Genomic DNA, 21,442 nt, shown 5'->3' on the forward strand with positions numbered 1-21,442 from the left:
GAGCTGACATTCATCCTTTTACAAGTGAGATATTCTTCCATGTACAACAGCAATTTCAGAGGACAGAAAATCTAATAATTCTGATCTAGTATGAACTAAACTGTTAATAACAGGAATTACAGTTTTATCCAAGCAGTTGAAACCTACAGTCTGTTCAGAACATACACACAGCCCAAACTCTGCTTTTGATGTGTGAGAATGAGAGAACACAAAGGTGAGTGGCAGAACAAAATTTAAGCCAGAGATCTGCTTTGACCAAAATGTTCTCATTGAGGGAACTGAGCCTTCACYCACAGCCACGGGAATCAGCTGGGAGCTTGCTGGACACCTCCCTAGTTCTTTTGAAAGATTTAAGCAGATAACATCTACTCTGAATATTAACCACAGGGATTCACCTAAGTGCTCCCACACTGTTACTAGCAGTCACTGCCTCAGAGACATGATTTACCTCAAAGTGAAATAAAAAAACAATCATGAGAACACTGTTCAGTAATAATCTCCTYTGGAGAACCCTTGCATAGGTATGAGTTATCTGATGGAGAGCCATGCTACTATGRGACAGAAAGATCCACTAATTGCTATCTACACTATCAGATTGTTTTAAGGAATTGAAACAAACCTGAGGTTCCACAAGCTGGCAGAGAGGAGATTTCATCTTTGATGACAGCTCCTGTTGTAAATATTGCCATTTATTACCCACTTGATCCTTTGGAGGTAAGGTAGCATCAGCCTGCTTGGTCTTTGAATCAGATTCTCCATTGCTGGATTGAGAAAAGACTGTTAGAATGGCAAATACTGAAGCAGAGTAAAAGTAAAACTAAGTTTGCAAGGCTTCCTGTGTAAGATGAGATGCTTTTCCTCCTGCCTCAAATCGAGAGTGAAACAAGTGCATGGATGATTATTAATCCAAGCTTTGATAAGTTTCTTTGGACTTTTCCTTTCCAATGAAATATGACAGGGTCCTGCTGGCAGCCTCTACCTCTGAAATGACAACATGGGGAGCACAGYCCTGTAGGAAGTCTTGGTCCATGCTGGAAGGTGCCTGATCCCAATGTCCCTTTCCCAAAGCTGCTGCCTTTACACCTGGCTGGGTCTGTTGAGCATTTGCACAGCCCTGGCTGTGAACTCAGTGACCCAACTTGCCTCCACAAAAGCCTGTTGTAGCTCCTGGAGATACTGACTCTGAACTCTGGAACCAGCCCAGTGTAAGGGAGGCTGTCACATAAATGAGCCTCCATTTCTCTGGGCTGAATTCCCACAGYTTCTGCCATTTTCTTCCAAAGGCACACAGAACCAAAGCCCTGAACCACTGCAAAGCTCCTGCAGTTTTGGGCAGTTTTACATCAAGGAATCTGGTCACTGATTCTGTTATTCTGTACCTGGATTCTGATTTTGAAGTCACGCTGTCCTSAAGCTCGGGCTGCATTTTTTCCACGCACGACTCAATAAAGTCAATGAGGCTTTTCTGCTCAACTGCTTTTAATTTCAGGTCCTGTGCACAGAAAATAGCATGAACAGTTATGTGAGCTGTAATAATCTGAAATGATGATTGTGCTTTYCCAGTCCCATTTTATGTGAAATCATTTAGCAAAGAATATAAGACTACATCTGTCAGAATAAAATGCAGTTTATGTATAAACACAAATTTACAGAACCAACCATTTTCTGCAAACATGCATTTTTGTGGAATATATTTCTACCTGAGCTAAAGTTTTAAATGCAAACCCAATCAGAAACAAATTACATATAGAAATTTAAACACCATCAACTGCAATCCTTACACAAAGAAATAGGCAAGGGAAAATGGAGATTTGCTCAAATATGAGTTCGATTTCCATTAGTTAAAAGGAGAGTGTTGAGTGAAAAGTGAGCAATTCCAGCAGCTCAAGCTGGATCATTTTCTCCAGCTCTTTTCCAATTGTGTGAAAAAGGCAAAAGTTAATTTACAGTTAGCAAAATAGAAGTAGTTTGCAGAGCACAGAACATTACAGRATTTTTTATTGCATTAACTACCACCTTAAAGTCACAGTCAATTAGCCATGTGACACAGGAAAATGTTCACAAAACTTCAGTTTCAAATTTATCTTCAAAAATAATGTCAATGTATAAAGATTTTATAACACATCAATGTTTTGAAGGTAGGACATTTCTCTTGTTTCATAATGATTCAGGTGGCATCACCCACCTCCCTCCAACCTCCTAGCTTTAAAATATTACCAAAAYTTTTGGACAAGGGATTTAATTAATTCATTACCTGTGGGTGCTGCAGGCCGTTGTGCCAAGGCTGTTGGGCAAGGGGGAGCTGGGGTGTGCTGAAACCATCTGAGTGTAGGATCTCCAGGGGCTCTGGGTCCATCCTGTCCCTGCTGGGAACCTGCCAAGAGAGACCCATTGTGGGAAGGCTTCSAGCCTTGGCAAGGGAGCAGAACCCCACAGGTGCAGCTTGGAGAAAGGGCAAAACCAAATCTGCTTTGGACTTAGCAAACCCAGCACATGAAACACAATGCTACTTCTGCAAAGATTTTTGTCCAGCTGAATTYACTCGAAGTTTTAACGTTCTAACCRTTCTAAGCTTCCACCAAGGTCCTCACATTTTGAAGTTACTTTGCTTTTCCTGTTAGCAGATCAGGGGATATTAACCTTCCCTTCTTTTTGTTTGACCAAATTACAGGGATGTGTAATTGAAGCTTACAAATTTGGTCACACACCTGGATTTTCCATCTGTCTGAGCTCACAGAAGTATTTCAACACAAGCCTTACCAGGGCTGATTCACACCAGAGGGGACYGTGGCTGCTCTTAAACAAACACATCAGGTGGGCTTCTCTCATTCCTTGCACAACAGAGAGGGAATGAGCTCTGAAGGCAGGAGTTACAGCCTCACCCACTGGGAAACTCAGCAAAGACTGCTCAGTTGTGGTACAGGAGAGTGACAGAATCACTGCATTTAAGCATTGTTCAAAGAGAAAATTACTAAACAGCCTCTCTGCTGTGATACTGTCACAGGCAAACATCAGGGTCCTTTAGAGACATTTGAAAACAAAGCAAACCACAACCTAAGCCCTTTTCCTGTGTTCTTAGCAAAATGCTGACCTCTGTCACTGAGCTGTTCAGGCTCATTAAAAATCCACTGCTTGTTGCAAACTACAAGTAATTACACAGCACTGTAAAGCAGAATATTGGCAACTGTGACATTTCTCCCTTCCTGCTTCACATGGTGAGCTCTGACTTCTGCAACTACAGAGCATTAAAGCACCAGGACTCTCAACTGGTGCCCTGCACAACATTCATATGCTTTACCTGCTCTTCGCTGTACTTGTCTTGAAGCATCTTCTGGACTTTTTCCAAATTGTGCTTCACCTCCTTCAGCTTCAAGGAAAGAGCCTCTGTCTTTTGTTGGTAGTCTGCACTATCTCCACAATCTTCCAGCAAAGAAAGGACTTTTTGTTCAATCTCTGATAACCTCACCTAGAAGGGACAGCAGATAATTACTCATTCTSAGAAGTGCAACACTCCTTTTCTGACAACACTCTGAAGTCAATGCTCACACCTCCCCTGTCTGAAAAGAACAGGAACATGCAGGTAGAAAGAGAAATAGCTGCATTCCCCCTGGATTTTCTCCAATATAATCTCTTTTTATTTTGAACAATTAAATGAATTTTATACAGAGTTAGTCTTAAAACTGTTTCAAACGACAGCATCTGCAGGAAGTTAGATTAACTCAGATATCAAGTAATGAAAGAGGAGAGCAGAAATTACAGGCTCCRTTTGAATGCAACCAAGAAGACAACACAAGTCCGTGGAGGAGAAAGGCAATGCACAGACTGCTCAAATCACTCCATACTGAACTTCCAACACACAGGAATGCTTCCACTGTCAGCCAGACCATTGTAAACTGCTGGGATCTGGTTTTTGATTCAAGCTGCTGTGAATCAAAGTGCATCCCTGCATACTTCAAACTCATGTTTTTAAGGTGAGCATGGAGAAAGGTACCATGACCCAACTGTAAAGTGATCAAATGCAATAAATTAATTGCTTTACGTCACACACCCATATCTAGAGACTGTTCCTCTTCCATTCTGCGTATATTTTTCTGTGTTGACCTTGGCTAGGTTAGAAAATCCTCTTCCCCTGCCTAAGTTCATGTCTTAGCAGGGAGCCAGACTGTTTGAAGGCCATGGGAATTCAGCAGTGCTTACAGCTGCCTGAAGCCTGCTTGTTTCCACCAGCTGGAACTGCCCTGGGGAAGCCTATGCTGACAGGAACCCTGAACAGGATCCAGGATCCAAATTCCCACCTGAGCATGTGCCTGAATCAGCCTAAACCCAGAGGCACTTCTTGGTGTGGAATCAGCTCCAATTAAAAACAACCACCCAAAGCAACARCAAAACAGCTGGTAATGTCTCCCAGTAATTTAAAATGGGAACATTTAATGGGAATTGTGAGTAAAATTTGTTGCTCTAGGTAGGCTCAGTGCTGGAATCAAACTGGCACAGCAGACTGGCACCACAGGGAGCCCCTGTGCACGCCTGCACATTCTGATTTAATCTGCACATGCTGCATGCCAGGGCTGCCTCCCACCCAGCCCCTTGTGCCAGCCCTGTTTTCCTCCTCCCATTTTCTCCAACAGGTACCACCCACTCCTTTTGTTCTGCTGCTATGGGGGCAAGAGGCTGTCTTAGCAGCATGGCAGTAGGTCCAAATATCACCACTGCTCACTGAGGGTAGGGGGAAAGCTGCTGTTTTTCTACTATGCTGGTAGTTGTTGGGAAAAAAAATGAAAAAGCAGAATTTAGCAGCTTGGAAACTTTCTTATACTAGTCTTTTAAATCATTCTGACAAGCAGAAAGTGAAAATGTCACAAGAAAGAAAACACTCTTTTGTTTCTAGCTGATTTATCACGATCAGGACCAATGAAAAATTGCCTTTTAATAGAAGATTCAAACTATCCTGAGCAATGGCTTTGAAAGCAATCCAAATCAAACCAAAGCTTTATATACACTCCAGCATTCTACCTAAACCCCTGTGGATGCATTCAGGTTCCAGCTCGAAAACCAGGTATTTAACCAAGCCCTGGCAAAGCTGAACATGAAGCTGAAGCCGAGGGAGATGTTGAAGCAGGAGAGAGGCAGAGGTGTTCTGCAGGCATCCCCAGAAGCAGAGTTGTTTTGAAGACACCCCGGAGGCAGATCTGTTCTGCAGACACCCCCAGGGAAGGGCAGGGCTGGGACAGGAACAGTGACAGTGACAGTGGCCACCTTACCTGGCAATCGGCGAGCTGCGGCTCCACCGTCTGCTGCCTCTGCGGGGCCCGGGGGTCTGACCTCAGGGACATTTTAGTTTTATCTAGCCATTGTTCCAGCTCTGCCACCTGGGCCTGGCACACCAGGAGGATGGATTCTGGCTCGGGCCTGTCGCCATCCAGCGCTGTCTGCGAGCCCGGGCCGGCGCTGGGGACCGGAGGAGGTTGGTGGCTCTGGAGCAAAGCACATCAAAGCGTGGCGTGGTGAGACACCTGCCTTTGGGATATTCCCCTCCCCTCACCAGTGAGAGATGATTAACTTCCACACTCACACAGCTCCCAAACAACTCTGCCACCGCGCTCCCAGASTCGGGGAGGAGGGAAGAGAAAATAAAAACAAGAAGGGAAAAAGGAGAGAAAGGGCAAGTCGGCGGGCAGGCGATCCCAGGGCTGGTGTAACAGGTTTGCAGGCAGCGATTTGCATCTGCACGSATCCACCTGAGCTCTGCTGGGCGCACAGGAAGTGCATGACTCACATTAACCTGTTCTCCCCTGAGGAGAGGTGTTTTTCTGTGCACTTGGAAGCTGCCAAACAAGCTGCTGRACCACGCTTACAAGCTGCTTGAGTGTGTTCAGTTCCAGCAGTTAAATGTGCTTTACTCAGGCTCTACGTCACACAGAAAAAAATGGTGTATTTATTTTTAAGGACATCTAGTGCAATTTTTTTCTCAGATACACTCCTTGAAGAAGCAATATTGCATTGCACACGTCCATAACAAGAAGTCCAAAGTACCTGGAGATAACAAGCAGTGACCTGGAAGGCTGCACAGGGCTGTAAAAGYCTCCACACATGCAAACACTGGTATTTAGTAAGTAAATCAAACACAACACCACAAGAACAGAACTACCTGAATGCTACCCTACCACAGCTCCAAGCACACATTCAGGCAACTGAGATGGCCAGTGCTAGTGCATGAGCTTCATATTAAAATGAGATTGGGAATAAAAAAGAAGAGCAAAAATGCATTGTTCCAGCTATCAATGTCATCACAGAATGACAATAGTTTAGCTAGGAAGAAGCCTTTAATAGCCATCTAGTTCCAAYTTCTCTGGAGCAAGATATTGAAAAAAATTTCTTCACTGGAAGGRTTGTCAGACAYTGGAACAGGCTGYCCAGRGAATGTGGTGGAATCATCACCCTGGAARTGTTAAAAAATGTGYAGATGTGGCACTCAGAGATRCWGTTTAGTGCTGACCATGGTGGCACTGGGGTAAGAGTTGGACTCAATGATCTCAGAGATCTCTTCCAACCTCAACAATTCCAGGATTCTGTGATCCAAAGAGCTGGAGCTGCTCTGCCACCACACTGCTGCTCCTGGCCTTCCTGGAGCACTCATGTCCCCATATACCCTCTTGTACATAGCCTATAGGCTGCTGCCCACTCTTGTCTTAGCCTTTGCCTGACTTTCACAACACTGCAATGTATGTCAAGCTCCTTAATTCCTCCTGTAACTGCCATTTAGAAATTTCATGGCTGATGTATTTTTACATCASTCAAACCCCTCCATTCCTGCCTTTCGAATGACAGAAGGTTACTTCCTGAAAATAGTACATTTTGTTCTCTAGGAAACTGCACTTTCAGGGAGCAGAAATTAAAAAATTTATCATCACCCAAAGCAGCGATATGAAGAGGCCCACCAAGGGTTGCAGGTATCCTACCATCCCACACTGCAGCAAAGTCCAGCAGCAAAACCACAGTGGAACAGAACCTCTGCCCCCTAGACAGGTCACACAACTCAATCTGGAGGTCACCTTGTTCACACCTTCCAACTCACCACAGCCAGACTGCCATCAGCTGTGCCAGGGCCTTCAGTGTCCTCCAAAGCTTGCACTGATGTTTCTTCACCTTGTTTATTGTGTGATTCAGTTATTGCTTCCTCATCCTGGAGAGAGAGAGAAGAGTGGGAGTATTTGTATCTTCYACAGAGGWGWGCAGTAGTGGAGATGYGGTTTAGTGGTGGACCTGGCCAGTTCATGCCTGGACTCAATCTTWGAGCTCTTCCCCAACCTAAATGACTTTCTGATTCTGTGTTTCATTGCCTTGTTGTGCTAGAGAAGCCTCAAAGAGCAGCAGCCATTCAGCCACTTGTGGTCCTGGCCCAAAAACATTCACAAAGGGCAGTTTTGTTATGCCTGGGACACTGATGTACAGAAACAAACAATTGGAGCCATCACAACATTACTGAGGCATCAAGAATAGAGCACAATGGCACTGAAATTCTATCTGATTGGGTGTCCTAGATGCTGATTTTCTCATCTACAAAGAGAACCTCCTCCACTAATCAACCCCCATATTTTAGAATCTCTCCAGGAATTAGTGAAACGAGTTGCTGCTATTACATGTGCATTTCTATATTTGGGGGTTTTGTACAGATAAAAGGAATTAGAATAATTGAATTATTTAGATTGGAAAATACCCTTAAGGTCCATGAATACAACCAATATGTGCAACAGAACAAGAGATTTGAAATGTCCAGATTTAGTGTGACATGGAAGGTATGAATAAAGCCACCTTGCCCTGCATTTCTACATTTCCCTTGCTTTGCAGACTTCAGCAACACCTGGGACCTGTGCAGATGTTCTCCACAAAGSTGAGCTCCCATCCCCAGGGGACAAACCCGAGTGCATTACCTGAACCATGCCATCTGACAAGGTACCAGAAGACCAGGAGGTTGCACTGTCTTCCTTGTGCCTTTCATCATCTYTTTCTGAAGGCCAAAAGCTTGCATCTTTCTCTGTGGCTGTATTTCCCTTTGAAAGCAGTAACAGCTCAGCTTTAGCTCGTGAACAGGATATTCCTTCAGGCAATGTAAAGCACTGCAAAATTCTAATAGCACCTTTCTGCCTTGTATATCTATCTTTATTTGTGTTTCCCAAATCCCACCTCTTTTCTTGCTCCATAGCTCYGCTGCAAGATGAACAGCAGCTGGAAGACACTGATAGGTTTCTCTAGAGACTGAAGAATATTCTCATTTTWTTAAATACTAAAGAAAAAATTTTAAAAACCCCAAAYCACCAAAACRGCAGGAAACTACCTTTCTCTTATCATGCTCCCCAAAAAGTCCTRCACATAAAGAAAATTGCACCAGTGGAGCTGCAGAATCTGAAATCTTAAAACTGAAGTGCCTGGATCAGAAGTGAGGCAYCACCTCYCCAAGCTGTTTGGATTTCTTTGCAYTGCSTTGTCATGGAGTTTTTTTTTCCAAAAGCAATTAACTTCATAATGAATTTTTAATCCCAGCTTCGCTCCTCTGCAGTTCACCTGTGTATTTAGACTCCTCAGATTCAGAGGAACCTGTAAGGCAGTGTCCCCCAGTTCCTCCCATTCTCCCAGAAATGTCTTCTATCCCAACAGTCTAATCATACCCTTTTTTTTTAAAGTTCAAATATACAAATAATTTTTATTGTTGCTTTTATATTTTGACATTTCAGAGGCTGTCTACTTCTCCCTAAAGCCCATCTCCTCATAAAAACATTGGTATTTAAGCCCATATTTTGCCACTAAAKCTTCCATGAAGGGGATATCACTAAATAAGCAATCCCACCAAATGCAGGATCACATCTCACAGAATGATTGCTGTGTAATACTGGCACTGAAATATTGGTGCAATGGCTTGAATGCAAATTCTTCATCCCCTGGAGTGATAACAAATKATTTAAGTTGTTCTGAAATATCAATTTTTTTACATTTTTCGTAATTTTTCCTCTACCAAAATCTTCTATTTTACATATACAACTTTATAAATATAAAATACACTGGACTCACCTTGCTGTGTGAAGAACAGTCCTCTGATTCTTCATCTAAGGAAGGCAGAAGAGACACCACTCCTCTTTTTTTCAACTACAGAAATACACACAGAGAGACAACCCAATTAATCACAAGAATGGTAAAAAAGGCCTTTTCACTTCTGCCTGTAAACCAAAACAAATTCACCACTTGGGATCCACTTCTGGAGAAGCACTGAACATCTGACACCCTACACTAAAGTAACTGAAAGCTGCAGGTTCTAAGCACCTCTGAAAAGTGGGACTTGATGCTGTTAGGCTTCAACAGCACAGCTACAAAAGGGACAAATTTCATTTTGCCCCGTGAAAAKAATTCACTGAAAATCCCAGAACAACTGGTTATCAACAAAACGACACATGGAGCATTTTGCTGTTGATTGATGCAAACYTCCTGTTGAAAGTGAAAAATGCTAAAAACTGAGCCGAGGTAGAGCTCTCCTGCCTTCTGCTAGATGTGCATCATACCCAGTCCTTCTGAACACAAAGGGGAGGAGAGACAGTATTGATTCACAGGGGTGCTCCTCTCTCACTGCCACTCCTCCAGGAGCAAGAAGGGTTATTTTCCTCCCCTCTTTGGCCCTCAGGTGAGTGATCACTTACCTGCTGACCAGAAACATCAGTCCCAATCAGGTCACTCGGTGCTAATACAGAGGCTGGAGGTTCMTCTGCTGCTTCAGGCACTTCTTGCTGTAGGCGCTGGTGAAGCTCAGACATGGAGTTCTTCATYCCAGAAATGAAATCTTCCTTTCTTTGGCACAGCTTTATGATTTCTTCTTTTACAGCCTCCATTTCTCCCTAAGGAGCAACAACATCTGTAAGCATCCATTTTTCTTACTCAACCAACCAGTAATGCAATGGGTGATACCAGCGAGGCATCTTACTGGTACTGGGGCTGTTTCCTTTTTGTCCTTTTTCTGGGCTTTGGGACAGTTCCCCATTGTCCCTGAAGGAGAAATCCAGGCACATGCAAACCAACAGAAGCAGATTCAGCTCGGGACAGCACTTGCCACCCGTGATGCAGAAGTTGGTGGTGTGGAAGGAAATGTGGCAGGCTGGAACTAATTCCAACTAGGTGGTGCATATCCATGAGAAATTCAGATTCCTCCAGGAYAAAGGGAATGCAGATGGGCTGCATTGCTCTGTGTGTCACATCAGGTGATGCTGCTTCCAACTACCTTCCCTGGAAGCTTGACACTGAACACTTGGGAAAGCCTTGAGGAGGGCAAAGACAGCAAATAGGGGTAGCTCAGGGCTCAGTCTTTGCTGAAGCTGGCTTAAAGGAAAGAAACCTTTTGGTGGGTGTTAGGGATGTGGCTAGGGCCAAAATTATCCCATGTCATTGAATGTGATCCTGGGAGAATCCCCAACAAAGCTCAAGGAAARTATTTCATGCTCTTCAGAGACTAAACAATAACCCAAGTAACTGCATGAACAAAGGGGGATATAAATCTGTTTTGGTCTCCTTCCTGGCCATGACTATTGCTCCAGCCAGTGTTTTGCCCTTAAGAGTTTTCTTCCAGGGCTTTCCTTCCCACCCAGCCTCCAGGTGAACCAAGAAATCCCAGCAAATAACAGAGTAGGACAGGGCAAGGAATGAACTGCCCTACTCCCTTCATCACTGAAAGTGCCAAAGCTCTTTGAAGCATCATTACTTGCTTGCAAGACTGAAACCTGGCTAAATATCCCTTTGCACACTGGGCTCAGCTGATCACAGCAAGCTTTGATGCCAGGTTTGAAGTGAGAAGAGCACTGTCTCCAGTGTCATTAGTGGTGTTATGCAAGCAATAATCTGTGGCAGATGAAAGCAGGGAAACTGCTGGTCCTGTCTCCACTGCAGCTCCTGTTCATCGCTCCAGGGTGGCAGCGTGACAGGGAAGGTGGAGGCAGGAGCTCCAGCAAATTTTCAAAGGACATGGGAACTCTGCTCTGACAAAGCTTTCTTCCTTTTGTACACTCAAAAACATACAAAAAAATCTCCCAAAGGCAAGGAAATGCCACTGAAATGAAGAAACAGACATCCATGACAATTTGGCATGTTTTTATCAGTGTCCACTATGAACAGTATATCCATTTATTTCACTGCAGGAGGAGGCTTGCAAGCAGATTTACCAGCCACTGTTTTGCAAACTTAATCAGCCATAACCTCCCCAGAAACCACATCTTTATTAAAATCACTTCTTTTTCTGAAATCCCTCAGCAAGATGGGCGATTCCACTGCCCACTTCTATTCACRCAGTGCTTTAACTGCCAAGTTTTCTGCTAAAAAAAAAGAGCTATTAAACACAAAATGCTGCACTCAGAGACAAAAACAAGGAAGAATCAGGAAATGAGTCATGCTGAGTACTACATGAAGCCTCCAACATCCAACCAGCTGACAGCAGAGCAGCCATGTACTTAGGAGCCTACTGAGTGATTATAGTTATTAGGCAAGTACAATATAAGTGTATTAACTTTACTGTGACTGACTGGAAAAAAACTGAGCATTTCAGAGGCACTTTTATAAATAGTTATTACATTTAATTAGTAATTTCCTGACTTCTGCGGTGTTATCCTTAAAATACATCTTATTTTTGCATTAAAAAAAATCAATTTATCCATTACAGAAAGCAACTGACTGTAGAGAGAAAAGCAACACATGTTTATCAGTGGATGAAAACACAGGGTGGTAGTGAGGACAAGGAAAAGAGTCTAATGAATCTAACCCTAACCAGAAACCCCAAAAAGCACCACTGGATGATCAGTCATCAGAAAGGGACTCTGATCTCTCCTTGGGCACTATCCCAGGCTGCCACCTCAGGAAAATTAGCAGAATGCTGAGCACAGGTGAGCTCTCAGTGCTACATAATGTTCCACCAAAACTGCTGTCATGAAAACAGCACCCAATTTCTCTTACAAGTTGATACATGCACAAATGATACATCAAAATCAATAAGGATTATATTATGAAAGATATACCCAACTTGTAGAGTAATATTAATTGCAATTAATTGCATGGTCACACTATGGCATTAAATTGCACATCACCATTTCTCAGTGCTCTGCATCACCATGATTAGTGTTACTCAGGACAAGTAACACATGAGAGAAAAAACAATGAAACCCACCTCTGGACAAGGAGTCTTCTGAGCTTCTGGTTGATCTTCGTGTGATATTTCAACGAAGTGGTTTTTTAAGAGTTGTTTCAACTTTTCAATTTCTTGCTCACATTCTTCTGTTTTCTTCACAGTTTCCTGTGAAATAACAGCCTCCATAAATAATTTTGAAAATAAGGAGTACAGAAACAAACAAGTCAGTAAGGAAACAAAGTTGAACTGAAAAGTACTGAAGCCTCCTTTGTAGTTATGTGTAACAGAAACTGTGTTTGCTCTGCTAACTTCACACAATCCTATCCCTCACCAAGTTTAATATTCACTTGCTAAAGACAAACAAGCTGCTCTATCCACAAGTTGAAGTATGGTGGAGTATTCTGTCTACGAGCTCCARAGTGGAACAGTGAATTTAGCTATCAAACGGAAATATTGCACCACATTCATCACAATTTAGAAAAGGTTGTGAAGAAGAGAGAAATTACAGGGTTTCATAGCAAGTTAGAAAGCCTAACTGGTTTTTACTGGTGCTCAAGTCTTYTCTGCCAGCCAGTTCTGCACTGACCAAAAATGAACTGTGCTGTGCAGCAGGCAAACACTGCAGCTCAGAGGGAAAGCCAGACACACTGCCTGACAATGTCAACTCTTCCTAGAAAAATTATAAGTATTTCCACCGTGTGAACTTCTTACATGGCTTATGGGAAAACATATATTATATGAACAGCCCAATTCACTTTTAATCATTTGACAGTGCCAGCAAAATCTCCTTGCCCCCCAGGCCTTACTGCTCATGCAGAAATGGGCAATCTCCCCACACAATCTCTCCCTGTATTTGTCAGTCACAGCCTGCCATGGTCATTGAGAAATTGTGGCATCTACAAATCAAAATATTTTGCAAAAACACGGAATATGCACAGCATTTGGTGGCTCTGTGGTTTTGGGCWCACAGGCTGAGAACCAAAGAATATCTGAGGGCTGTTCCTCAGGGGTCTGCAAAAGTGATGAAGGAACAGTGAAGTCAATGGGCTTGATCCTGCTCTGCTGACAGAAGCACCTGAATGACCCAACAGGTCAAAGATCTCACTGCAAAGTATTCACAGACTCTGCTTTTCAGAGCAAAGAGTCTCTCCTGCTATGAGCAGCAACTCTGCCATTTCTTCAGTCACTTCCTCACAGCACTCTCCCTCGAGACAATGCAGGCTAATGAGGTGCTAAGTAATCATTATTATTTTACTTACAGRTATTAGAAGTAAGAAAAAACTATTTTCCTCACTTGAAAAAAAGAAAGCCAGTTTGAAGGGAAAGATATTTCATTGTGGCATTCTTAGTGCCATAAAGATTCAAAGAGGAAAAAAAAAAAAGCAGTAGGTCTTCTGCTCAGTTTTAATGAGAAAGTAAAAGAAGATTCCTAAAAGGAAGATTCTCTTACCCATACCTTCAATTCCATATGAASAGTATTTAGTAACAGGTTTAAATGAATACTACCTCAAATTTCCTTCACTAACTAATGAATATGAAKATTTGTACACAGACTCCAGTGTCTCCTGTTATGGGCCAATATGTCAATATAGCCACTTACCTCAAGATAATTAATTTGTTTCTGCCTTCTACCCAGGGAAAGGAAAATCTGATTTTTATCCTTTATCCAAAATAACAAAAGATGCCATATATGAGGGACTGAATGTCTTCCTACAAGTGCTGCCTCTCTGTTATTTCCTGGTCAGCAGTTGCTCTTTACTTTCTATGTTGTGGTAACACTAGAAGACCTACCCATGGGAAAGGCCCACCTACCCACAGTGTGTTTGTTTTGGAAGAGCTTAGTGAAAATGAGGTCAGGAAATCATCAGATATGCAAATAATGCCACTCTCTTGCACAGAAAACCAGTAGAAATAGATGTGGCTTCCAAATCTTCTTCCTGATGACGTTATTTAGGTGTGGAACTTAAGAGGCCATAATAAAGAACAGAGGGCAACATTCAACAAAGAACTAAGTCATGGAAAATCCTGCCCTGAAGCATTTTCAATGCTGATTACAAGCCTTGTTTCTGTTATACTGTTTCACATGTTACAATGCAACTTAATTACACAAAAAGYACTGGTGCAATTCCCATTGCCTCACCACAGCAAAATATGGGCAAACTCATCCAAAAACTAATCCCTGGGGGAAAACAAAGGTATGTATTTGTACAGGAAGCTCAGCTGCCATTTGCTTCCTTCTCCAGCAGGATAATTGCCACCTTTTTAATACAGCACTCAAAATGCTGTGGTTTAATGGCTTTATCCTTTGTTACACCTTAGCTGGTGCTAGACTTGTATTGTCCTACTGCAGCTTTCAACCCATTCAACTGCACTGGAAAATCTCTTTTGCACAGTTTGATACRCTGGCTGCCAAGAATTGCAAGTTTTCCAATCTGTTTTCTCACAAAGAAATTTCRTTCAGCTACAGATTGTTGGGTGTCTACGAGACAAAGGCAAATGCTGAGCAAAAAAAGGTCACAGCTCTACAAAAAGGAGAAAAAAATTGTAAAATTGTACCTAGTACTCCACACAAACCAGGTACAAGTGTCATGATAACAATTGATAAATGCAAAGCACCCTGTTTCTGGTGCTTTTAAAGTGTTTTGAAAATTCTCCATTGTTTCATCTGGTAACTCTCAAAAAGGTACATTTTATCACATCCATTTTTTTGGACATAAGGAATTGTAAGGACTAAAAAAAGGTATCGTAGGGATTATACAGATATAATAGTTTTTTTCTGAACTCCAAGCATGCACTAGTCATGTGACATGTTTGAGTTTTTCTCTTTGTGTGGTGTTCTTAATTTCACAAACCAAAAATCAAAGRCGGACATTCCCATTTTAGCTGCCACTTGTATCTGCCTGGCCTTCAAAATACCCACTTAGATGTTCTAAAACATTCTGATTTACTCTAATAGGTTAGGAAAACCCAATCAGCAAAGAAAAAGTAATGTTTGTCTAGGTGCTGTCAGCATCCTGCCAAGAAATGGATGGGTCACAAGACAACTTTCATTCSTCTGCTGACGTGGGAACCTGCGTTACAAAATCCAGATTTCCTCCAACCTGGGCACTGGAGCATGACCAGGCCCTGAATTAAAAACTTCCCTGAGCTGGTACAACCACATTGCTCAGTGAAGTGCTGCACAGAGGTTCCTTCAGGTCTGGAGCTGTTCCATAACTCTTCCTGCMCCTGAGTTAATGCTCACTGACCCTCCAGCACTGCCTTCTCCTGCTGTTTTTATCACTTGTTTCCAAACCTGGTCTGGCCAGCAGCATCTCCAAGGTCCCTGTCATATGCTGGTCTGACTCAAAACACTGAATTAACCAGGACACAGCTGTAGGGAATGGCCACTTTCCTGGCTTGCTAATTTGGGTCAGTAAAAAACCTCCTGCTGTTAGCCATTTCCATCTAATGGCTGTCAAGAAGAATTTCCATGGTCAAGGTGAGTTTAAGGACCTGAAGATTGCAGATGTTCTGCATCTAACACTGGATTTCATCACCAGTGCCAACCTGGGGCATGAGACAGCTGAGCCTTCATTTCCTTCACAGTATGGTGTCAGCTGTGACTGATTTGGAAAACTGAAATGCNTTTCAAGACTTTTCAGTGGGCTTTGTTGCAATATCAAATCAAACAGAGAAAAAAAAAAAAAAACAGAACAAAAAAAAATCCCCACACTATTGCACAGAAGACACAGTAGGTGTAACTATGTGGCTGCAAAAGCCATATTGTTTAAAGAACAAAATTACTCAGTATAAAATAAAATAAAAAAAAAAATCAATTACCTCCAGTAGGTCATTTTGTTCTTTAGTAATTTTTTCTAACTTCTTCAATTCTCTCAAGAGCTGTCTGGCTCTTTGGAAGACTGAGAAAGGTTTCATYTTCAGGCCTGGAAGCTGAAGTGCATCTTCATAGGACTGAATATGAACAATTGTCTTCTGCATGGGACCAACGTGCTCAAGTATAACCTGTAGGAGAGACAGGAGAGATGAAGGATGTGATACTGAGTTAGAAAAATCAACACCATGAATTTATACTACACCAACGGYGAGCAAAAGCTGTCTTTGGCAACTTTCCAATTTAAAATGAAGAAATTTTAATCCCCATGTAGGCCATTCACTTAAGAATTGGAYTCCATGACCCTTTTGGGTCCCTTACAACTCAGAATATTCTGTGAATCATGGAACAAATAAGTGAAAATTCATGGTGAGATTGTTTAAAGCAAGACAAAGATAYAGCCTATTTTTAAAATTCTCTCTTTTCTGCATATACATACATAAAGTTTGCATAGTGACAAAAAAGTGTCACATTCAGACTAGTTATTTACTGAGCAGCTCATTTCAAAGTAGAGCATCATTGGCAGAGAAAACAGTTAAAAAACTGGTGCAAATTCTTTGATGTCATTCTTGGCAATTCTGGATTTTGTGTTTTGTCCTGCAAACCAGTCATTTTGTGATGGCCCTAAAAGCAGTCTTATCAACACAGATGAGAGGATGAATTGAGATGGAAGTCAGCAGACACCTCTGAAGATGGCTTTCCTGTGAAGGACGGCATTTCCTATCACAATTCTTTGAGTGAATGCACAGTTTACAGCCACCTTGATCAGTTTGGGATGAACAGAAATGTGCAGTTTCATAGCACAATACATGTTTTATGGAAGACTCAAGTAATTCATTTATGAAATACAGAATGGCAATGGCAGCTCATAACTTCTTGGTTCTCCTTWAGAAATATGAAACCCTACTGGCACCTCACTCAGCTGCAACTTCACAAGAAAAAAATATTATAAACACAAACCACCTTTAATTACTAACATTTTTGTTGGACTCCCTCTCAAGAAGATTTTGTTTTAAAATGCCCCAATGGGAACAGAGATTCTTACTCTCTCAATCATAACCAGTTTGCATCAGGAATTTTTTGTACTCTCCAGCTTTGATTTAAAATAAGGAGGTAGGTGAAATTTATTTTCCAGAAGAAATATTGCTTTAGTTTTTCCATGTAATATAGCCATTACAAAATTTTTCTCTGGACAACCAAGCTGTACAGCTTTGTTATGAGARTWACACTGCTACTTTTACACTRKAATTACACTGGAATTTTTATTCCTYACSTGAAACTAAACCCATGCTTTTTGAATTTCAGGCAGACAACACTGTGGACTGCATGTGGGGTGAAATAAAAGAATCACTTGCTAAAATTTCTCACCATTTTTGGAAAAACAAGGCCTAATTTTCTAACTTTGAGATTACCATTTGATGCCAAATAGAGTGGTGTGAACAAAGTGTCTCTTGAAAATCAGGCCATAAACTTCTCAAAAAATGGAGATCCTCAAATATGGCAGCTATGCCTGACATGTGCCTAAATTACACTCGAGTTCTCTGTGGGTATATTCTCAATAGTGTTTAATTTCAAATATTTTGTGTTCAAACCATGACTGTGCTTCTTGAAAACGTCTCTCAACAGCCTCACCCCCAGGGTTTATTTACTCTGATCAGGAATAAAAAACCTCAAGAGTAGTTTTCACAGACCTGTCCATGTTTAAGTTGGTCTTTAGGAGAAAATTCTAACAGATCTTCTGATGACAGGATTGTCTTCATTTCTGCAACATCCTTCTCAAACACTTTCACATGAGATTCAATGGCATCCAATTCCTAGAATTTGGGAACAAAGAGAGTATTTGTACATAGCCCAAWCACCAAAGCCAACTTGCATTTCTGTCTTTCACCTAAATTTAAAATGAAATACTAAAAAATGAGTGCAGAATATGCAGCATACATTAATGGATGCTATCAATCAAAAGGTTAGTTATTATAAATTACTTATGGCCATAACTCCTAAAGGAATGAAGTACTTAGGATGATCTGGTCTGTTTTAAACTCTGAATACAGAACTGAAATATCCTTTAAAAATTCACATTATAAATTACAAGTAGTGAGAAGACAGATTTCATTCAGTGGTGATACTTATCAGAATGGGAAAATGCTGTAATTACACTGGTGCAGCTTCCAACAGGAAGAGTCTTAAGTCAATTGCAAAAGGAAAACACATGAAGCTTCTTGTGAACTTTCAGAGAGTAGATTAGGTTGGAAGGGACTTTGAAAGGTCTCTGGAACCCATCAAACCAGGGCACTTGAGGTCTGATCCTGTTGAGATTTGGGCATGTCTTGAGGCAGGGATATTAACCCTGCTTGGAAACCCTGATCTACCGTTTGACCAATCTCAGTGAAAAAAAATACATTTCTTCCCACTATGTAGGTGTAATTTCCTTTGTCACACTTGAGGTCTGTTACTGCTCATCTTTTTGCTGCACACCTCAAAAGGAATCAGACCAGATCCTGTCTGTAATYCCCCATCAGGGAGCAGAAAATAGCAGCAAAATCAACCTCCCACTCTCAAGCCTCTCTGTGCTGAACCAGACCAGATTCCCAGCCTTTCCTCCTACATCCTTTGATAATCCTGGACTTTACAGCTTAATTAGTTAACAATGAGTTGTTTCCAGACAGTTAATTTCTCACTTGACACACCTACAAAAACCAGCCAAAAAACCTGTTTTCCATGCAGGTGATACAATCTGTATTTCCTAACATACRATGATGCTCTGATAACAGGCATTTATGGGTCACCCAGACTTACCTCAGCCACATGCAGGATTTGTGGAAGAATCTCTGCTATCTCATGCTGTAAAGCTGCTACTTGGACATCGATTTCATTCAGCTGCTGCATTAAAGTCTCTGTTTCAAAGACTGGTGTCAGCTCCTCCAGCTCCCTGAAGATACCGTGCAGAAGATTCTGCTTTTGCTCTGAGTCTTCCAAAGCCATCTGGAGACAAAAGAAGAGCTTAGTTTGATACATCAGTGCTGAACACTGAAATTTCATAGAGGTAAGGACCAAAAGGAGCCAGTTTTAATTTCCTGTGTGTCATTGACTGTTGTATGTGTTCACAAAAATTYAGCTCAGACAAAACCACTTCAAATGGGAACTGAACCACTGCATCCTGCAGGGAGAAAATTGAGACTGAGCCATGATTTTAAAGGAATCAGTCCAATCAAATAAGTTTACATGTGCCTGACAAAAGCTATGAAGATGATTTTGAGCTCAGAGAGAGCTCCTCCCCAAAAAGTGTGTAAGATCCCAGAGAAGATTCATCTTCAGCTCCCATGGCTGACCTCAAGTACATGAACAAGACAYGTCAGTCAAACACCCAGAAAGGGTTTTCTGCACACCAGCCTACAGACAGCAGATGTAACAAAATGCTCCAGTTGTGCATGATGTGAAGTCTCTTCCTCTGGGGCTGCAAGAAAAGCATTTGACCCATTTGTCTGGGTGATGAGTGAAGGAAGTGACTGAATGCACATTTCCACTCTMATGCAAGCCCTGAGTGCATTTCTGAATCCACAAATTTCACAGCCCAGAACACACACACATTCCAATTCCCAAACACAGGGAGAGTAAGCTTTTGCCACAAAAAATGCTCATGGGTTTTGGAAAYCAGTCTCCCCATTGTGGCTACATGCTTTGTAACATATCAGCCCAGAATGGCCAGCTATTTCCTGTTAAAGATTCCTACTAGTTTTAATACAAAAATCTATGTTTAAAACACCAGCTTTCTCACTTGGTCTAACCCAAGTGGAGTAGATGCACAGAAAACTCGATTTTTAAGTACAAAATTGCCAGCATTTTTTTTAGCACTGTCCCTGATCTTCCCAGTAATATTACAAACACTCCATTTTCAAATTACCAATCAGAATTACCTTAAAGATACAGTAAGCACAGCTTTCCAAACCACAACTCACTTCAAAGGTTCCATCTAACACACAGATATCAAAATAGCACTTCACCTTTTTGGCTCACAAACACACAATATAGAAAGAATCATATATATGGAAACAGTAAAAACTGACTATAGCCACTCAGCAGGGTTACAGAAGACAATCACACAGTTTTGGACAATGTACAAAAGTTTAGCACTTGCACAAGATGGATATGTGCAGCATCAAAAAGCATCTGTATTTCATGAGTGTCAACTGTAACTATTTTTCACTTAAAATATTTACAGCAAATGGTAAATTCTTCACATCAGGAACAATTAAGAATAAAAAGTGCATCTGTACAGAGCAACTCGTGCTAACAGGATCATTTGTCTGCACCAGCTCTTACCTGGAGCTCATCAGTGTGCTTGTGTAAGCTTTTTGCAGAGTCATGCTGAGATTCTGCTCTCAGCAAACTGTTGGTGCTTTCTATCCAATCTTTCACATTCTTCAGGTGYTCCTCATATTCTTCCATCTTGTTGGTAGCCTAGGAAATGACAGGATTTTACAGAAAGGGACAAATGAATTGCTGTTCATTGTACAGGATAAATCTATGGACAAGATTAGAAGAAATCAGGATGCATTTGCATCAGTTAAATTAGCATGGTGAAATAAACCCCATTTTTCTTAAACAGTTTCATGATTTCAGGCATTCTCCTTTCATCAAAGGTGATTTTGGTGCTTGCATGGTTACATTTCATGGGGCCACTGTTGCAATTTGTATGGCAACGGTGCTTTAACAGACAGCCCGTTAGCAGAATTAAGGGATCGATCTCAAAAATTCCACCCAGGAATCCCTCAACCYTGGTTTGAGCCAGTCTTTTGGRGCAKCCACTCCAAAAAAMCAGCTACAATCAGCCTTTCCACAGYAGGCTTGTGACTCTACTCATTTGACAGCCTCTGAAGCCCTCTGTTTTTTAAYAGGATTGGATTTTTAAAAAMCTATCCCATTTGCACTCACYTTGTTGAGGATGGCAGTTCTGCGCTCAGCGCGCTGTGAGACCTGCTGGTACTGCTGGAGAGGGGCCACCAGGATATCCATCAACTCCTGGGCATGGCAGGAATTCTGCTCCACTATATCCTGCACCTCTGCATCCAATTCATTSAGCTTGTAATGCCACAGGTCCAGCATGTCCCAAATTTGCTGCATGTGRAGAGAWGGGAAATKAAATAYAAGGTMAGGCTCAAAGATAATAACAGCATTATTTGTARTTCATGTGGAATTGCAAAGACTTCMGAACTGATATGATGAGAACAGARCACTTTGCATCTACTRGTGKGATTCACAGTTGAAAAAAMCATGGAYTTTCCTGTGAGAAAGAATTGATAAATATTCACCAGCTTGCTTGTACTTCTCCTTTTACAGACATAMAATGAATGGAAGGCCACTTCACGCTAAGCCAGGCTCTGTAGAAACAACCAAAAAATCTTTTAACACACACAGAT

At 41.7% G+C, this 21,442-nt stretch overlaps 1 protein-coding gene across 3 annotated transcripts in view; it reads right to left on the reverse strand.

Annotated features, from left to right (window-relative positions):
- The window catches only part of SYNE2 (spectrin repeat containing nuclear envelope protein 2), a 155,224-nt gene that overhangs the window by 65,967 nt on the left and 67,815 nt on the right, over positions 1–21,442 (reverse strand). For all 3 annotated transcript variants that reach the window (XM_057383782.1, XM_057383781.1, XM_057383783.1), the window contains exons 57-71: positions 20,958–21,140; positions 20,346–20,483; positions 18,822–19,007; positions 17,717–17,839; positions 15,974–16,156; positions 12,191–12,316; positions 9,687–9,881; positions 9,067–9,141; positions 7,932–8,051; positions 7,076–7,183; positions 5,262–5,474; positions 3,299–3,466; positions 2,255–2,374; positions 1,380–1,492; positions 620–761 (exon numbers count right to left, since the gene is read on the reverse strand). In XM_057383782.1, the coding sequence (XP_057239765.1) occupies positions 620–761; positions 1,380–1,492; positions 2,255–2,374; positions 3,299–3,466; positions 5,262–5,474; positions 7,076–7,183; positions 7,932–8,051; positions 9,067–9,141; positions 9,687–9,881; positions 12,191–12,316; positions 15,974–16,156; positions 17,717–17,839; positions 18,822–19,007; positions 20,346–20,483; positions 20,958–21,140 (2,193 nt within the window). The remainder of the gene's footprint in view (positions 1–619; positions 762–1,379; positions 1,493–2,254; positions 2,375–3,298; positions 3,467–5,261; positions 5,475–7,075; positions 7,184–7,931; positions 8,052–9,066; positions 9,142–9,686; positions 9,882–12,190; positions 12,317–15,973; positions 16,157–17,716; positions 17,840–18,821; positions 19,008–20,345; positions 20,484–20,957; positions 21,141–21,442) is intronic.

Source organism: Malurus melanocephalus, unplaced genomic scaffold (assembly GCF_030028575.1).
Source record: "Malurus melanocephalus ecotype Western Australia unplaced genomic scaffold, MMel_1.1 scaffold_659, whole genome shotgun sequence".
In the NCBI taxonomy this organism is placed as follows: Eukaryota; Metazoa; Chordata; class Aves; order Passeriformes; family Maluridae; genus Malurus; species Malurus melanocephalus.